The sequence below is a fragment of the Phalaenopsis equestris genome, unplaced genomic scaffold (assembly GCF_001263595.1).
Source record: "Phalaenopsis equestris unplaced genomic scaffold, ASM126359v1 Scaffold219149, whole genome shotgun sequence".
In the NCBI taxonomy this organism is placed as follows: Eukaryota; Viridiplantae; Streptophyta; class Magnoliopsida; order Asparagales; family Orchidaceae; genus Phalaenopsis; species Phalaenopsis equestris.
The window spans coordinates 642,066-646,991 of NW_018237541.1; the positions used below are offsets into that span (position 1 = coordinate 642,066).

General features: G+C 41.4%; 1 protein-coding gene across 1 annotated transcript in view; it reads right to left on the bottom strand.

Moving 5' to 3' along the window:
- LOC110037395 overlaps positions 1-4,926 on the bottom strand; it is a 22,031-nt gene that overhangs the window by 14,894 nt on the left and 2,211 nt on the right. The window contains 2 exon segments of the mRNA XM_020742035.1: positions 3,562-4,049; positions 4,051-4,925. Of these exon segments, the coding sequence (XP_020597694.1) occupies positions 3,562-4,049; positions 4,051-4,925 (1,363 nt within the window).

Genomic DNA, 4,926 nt, shown 5'->3' on the forward strand with positions numbered 1-4,926 from the left:
GGAGCTGTGGTTTGGTCTGTTTCGGCTCGTTTACACCCCAAGTGTGGACGCTGATGGTGTGTGCCAAAATGCACGGGCGTAGAGTTCGTGACAAGAATACTATGGCTAATGCATTCTTGTCTGCCAACAGGTATGACTCTCCACATCGAAAAGAAATGTATTGATGCAGTAGACAGGTCGCCGAATCAAATTTTTCTCCCTTAGCAGGATAGCGCTTACAAGTGTGGTGAAACAACTAAGTAGAAATACAACATCTCTCCTTAGACAGACTTCAAAAAGAGGGGCCACAAGAACAAGTACGTCATAAGTTGTCAAAAGCAGTTTGACATTCATTTGTCCACTAGAAATCGATATTCCAAGCTTCTCCTAGTATCTTGAAGAATCACAAATACATATCTCTAGAATGAGCCAAGAAGCGAGATAGGGTGGCTATGCGACTGTTCAAGCGATGTACTTCCTTAATATTCCATAGGGGCATCATATATCTCAATGTATTAGTTTTCTCAGGATTCACCTCGATTCCACGATGAGTGATCATGAATCCCAAAATCTTTACCAACATAACTCCAATGGTGCATTTGGTGGGTTTGAGGTGCATGTTATAATGACGAAGAAGTTGGAGACATTCTTTCAGAAGAGAGACTTGTTGGGATGCCTCCAAACTTTTCACCATCGTCTCTCAACAACATACACATCCATTATCTTCCCGAGGAGGTCTTTGCAGATCTTGTTCATGAGGTGGGATTAGGTCACACCAATGTTTTTCAACCCAAACAACATGAACTGATAACATTATAGGCTCTTATTTCTTTGGAAGGAGGTTGTCTCCTCGTCTATCGGATCCATATTTATTTGATTGTGCCCCAAATATGCATGCATGAAACAGAGCTTCTAGTGGCCTAACATGGCATCAACAAGTTGAATTATATGTGGCTCATTTGGGCAAGCATTATTGAGGTCGGTGTAGTCAACACTCATTTGCAAAGGTTCACCAGCTTTCTTCACCATGATAACATTTGCCAGCTATATAGGGTTGTGTACCTCTCATATGCACCTATCTTTCAAAAGCTTGCTAACTTCTTGTTTGATTTCTTGCTTGTAGTATGAAGCAAAATTTCTCTTCTTTTGGACGACTAGCTTGAAGGTTCATTCCATCATTAAGGAGTGCCTCATCACTTCTGGATCAACTCTAAACATATATGCTTGAGTTCAGATGAAAATTTCTCGGTTTCTTTAGAGAAGATCTACATACTCTAGTTTTTGCTCATCAAAGAGTAGAGAACCAAGTTGCACTATTCGTTACAGATGATCTCCTGAGAGCAGAACATAGATCAAGTTTTCTACGATAGAAGCTTGGAAGGCTAGGCACCTTCGTGGGTAGGAAAATGTCTACTAGGGTGGAAAGCGGTAGAGACTCGATGTGTTTGGCTCCATGGATGTCCATTAGAATGTTGGGTGTTAGAGTGAGATACTTTGTTGTTGTGAATCTTGCATCTAGCGGTCATTTTGCAAGTTTTGCAAGTCCTTTAGTGGTGGGACTATCTTTTCCCACGGATGTTGTCAAATTGATGCATTCTATAAGATTCATGGTAATAGAGTTATTATTTAGTGTTTTAACATTGCACAAAAATCCAAAATACACTAACAAAATAAATGTGAGAGTTAGAAACAATAGAAGTTTTTATGTGGAAAACCTAAAAAAGGAAAAAACCAAAAGGCACGGCCTAATCATAAATAATCAATTATAGCTTGAAGAGCAAAGATGCAAATCCTAATCCCACAAGAGGGAAATGGCCACTCAGTTATAGAGTTTGTATGTAGAAGAGCTCATTGCACAACGATCAAGAATGGTTGCAGTTGCTAAAACTTCATTGCGTCATCTTCGAAGTTCGTTGTTGCGAGGTGTTCGGGATGACATGCTACTCCATAGAATACTCTGTTGCTTTGCAACTTTGGTTGCTACTTTACATAGTGCTTTGTTGCTCTACAACATTGGTCTTTAGTTCACACAATACGCTGTTACATAATAATGTTGGTTGTTGTTCAACAAAGGTGCTTTGCTCCAATGGGTAGGAGGCAGACGACGGTGGCTGATGAGCTTTGGTCGACAATGGTCAACGGTGCTAAAGGCAAGAAGTTTTCAATAGATTTCAATGCAGAACATTGGACTTCAACTCCTATTCTCAATCATTCAGCAAGCTCAGGTCTTAATCCCTCTTTCATGAAGGAAGTGTTGCTTTATTTATAGAAGCTAGGAGAGTCTCCCTAAAAATAAGAAAATAATCTAAATCATTTCATCGGACGATCCAAAGAGATTCCCTCAATTGAATGACGTTCTTATGACATCTAGGCACCTTAAAGTGTTAGAATTGAGTGATCTTAGATTTGTTGGACTCCTCTCATCGAAACCCTCGATCTGCCCAAAAGGTTGTCAAATTTGAAATCCAATTGACCTTTCAATTAGGCACTAGTAACTTCCAAAAAACTATTTAACAACTTAATCAAGGCTCGATTTGACTCAGATTGGGTCAATGTTAGTGTCATTGCGTTCAACTCATCGAACCAATCATTTTAACTATAATTTTGCTAAAATCGAAGCTCCAGACAAATTTTAATTGAAGTTTGAATATTCTTTATTAAAATTATTACTTCGAGATTCGTATCATAATTATTAATGGTGCATTAAGATGTATTATGAACCTTCTCATTAAGAAAGATATATTTCAGTGAAATTTACTTATGTAGCACATAATTCTTATTTACTGACATATCTATCTTTGTGTGTGTGTCTAACAATTTGATGATTTAAATTTATGCATAAACAATTATTTATATATTTTTTGAAGTGATGATAGTGTTATTTTTAATGTGCTATTAAAAATATGAGTATCATGTGTGTAAATATAAAAAGTTTAAGGGTGAGACTTATAAATAAATAAGAAATGGATTCTATGTATGTAAATGTCCCTAAATTTCATAACTCACAAATTACACTTTTTAATTTTTAACTTCAAATAAACTAAAAAAAAAAAAAAATTCTATTCAAGTAAAAGAAAGAAATTTGAATGCTAAATTTTAAACTGAAATTAAAAGCTACAGTAACTCTGATGCATTTATTGTAACTTCTATTCTAGCTAGGGGTGTAAACGAACCGAATACGAACGAACAAAGCTTGTGTTCGTGTTCGGTTCGTTTAAAATTTAGTTTGTTTGAAATAAGCTCGTGTTCGTTTCTTAACGAACGAGCCGAACACGAACCGAACACGAGCTGTTCGTAAATTTTTTATATATAATTATTTTATATTATTTTATATTTCAAACAATAACGATTCGAACACGAACGAACGCATCACTGTTCGTGTTTGGTTCGTTTAACTAACCGAACGAAAAAAATTTGTTCGTGTTTGTCTCGTTTACTTATCGAACAAATCGAACACGAACTGTTCGCGGACAACGAGCTTTTTTGACAGCCCTAATTCTAGCCCTACAATTCAGTGAGATCTTGAATCAAAACAATTTGCAGTAAGAAAATCCTTGTTTACTATGGTATGAAAAAGCTTACCAGGAGCGATGTAACCATGCGTCCCAGGAACAACGTGAGTAACCGAATCTGGTTCGGTGGAACGATGAAGGATCTTCGCCAGGCCAAAGTCCGCGATCCGCGGCCTGAAATCGTCGTCCAGAAGTATGTTGCTGGACTTGACATCACGGTGCAGTATCGGTCGATCGCAGCCATGGTGGAGATACTCCAGCCCATGTGCTGCACCAACAGCGATATCAAATCTGGTCTCCCAATCCAACTTCCCCAATTTGTCAACGCCCGCCGAGTGCAGCCGGTCCCATAGGCTCCCATTGGGAAGATATTCGTACACAAGCAGGCTGGAATCCTCGCCGGTGATGCTGCAGTAGAGCTTCACGACGTTCACATGCCGGATCGCACTCAGTGTGTCGACTTCTGCGTCGAATTCTCTCGAGAGTTTCAATGATCGACGCTTCAGCATCGCTGCTCCGTCGGACACGGCGGCGCCGCCGTAGCAGGGGGTCGAGATCGGCGACGACATGACCGCTGCTCAGGACGACGCGGTAGACTTCGCCGGAACCCCCCTTGCCGACGAGGTTTTCTGGCCGGATCGAACTGATAATCTCTTGCTCATTGAAGGTGAGGATGCTGAACGACTTCATGTTCCAGGAATCGGACGAGAGACGGAGGGCGCGGCTGTTGCGCTTCCTGAAGAAGATGAGCAGAGCGCTAGCGAGAAACAGGACAAGAATGATGAGGAAGGATATCAGGACGAAACGGATCTTATCGCTTCTTGATGAAGGCGAAGAGCATTGCTGGAGATGGTTAATGTTGTCGCCGCAGAGACCGGGGTTGCCGATGAAACTCTCGTTGTATGCGTTGATGGAGAGTTGGGGAGGGACCTTGCCGGTGAGGAGGTTGTTGGACAGGTCCAGTAAGCTGAGCTTTAGGGAACCCAGGCTTGCCGGAATCTCGCCGGAGAGGTGGTTATCGGATAGATTCAATGTGTTCAGATTTGGAAGAGAGCCGAAGCTGGAAGGAATCGGACCGGAGAGTGAATTTCTTGTCAGGATTATCGAATTGAGCGCAGAGCAGGAGGCGATGGAGTCGGGGATATTGCCGGTGATGTGATTGTTGTCGAGATTCAAGCTCGAGAGAGCCTTCAGTTTCCCGATGCTCGGTGGGATCTGACCATATAGTTGGTTCGAACTGGCGTCGATTGTAACCAGAGACGATGCCTCGGAGATCTCTGTCGGGATCTCGCCGGAGATCTGGTTCCCGGAAAGGTATAGCTGGAATAGACATTTTGCCCTACCAATATCCTTCGTGATCTCGCCTTCGAATCTGTTCGTTGCGAGGTCTATAATATTGACGATCGGAAGACCCCAAATCCCGGCTGGAACACCG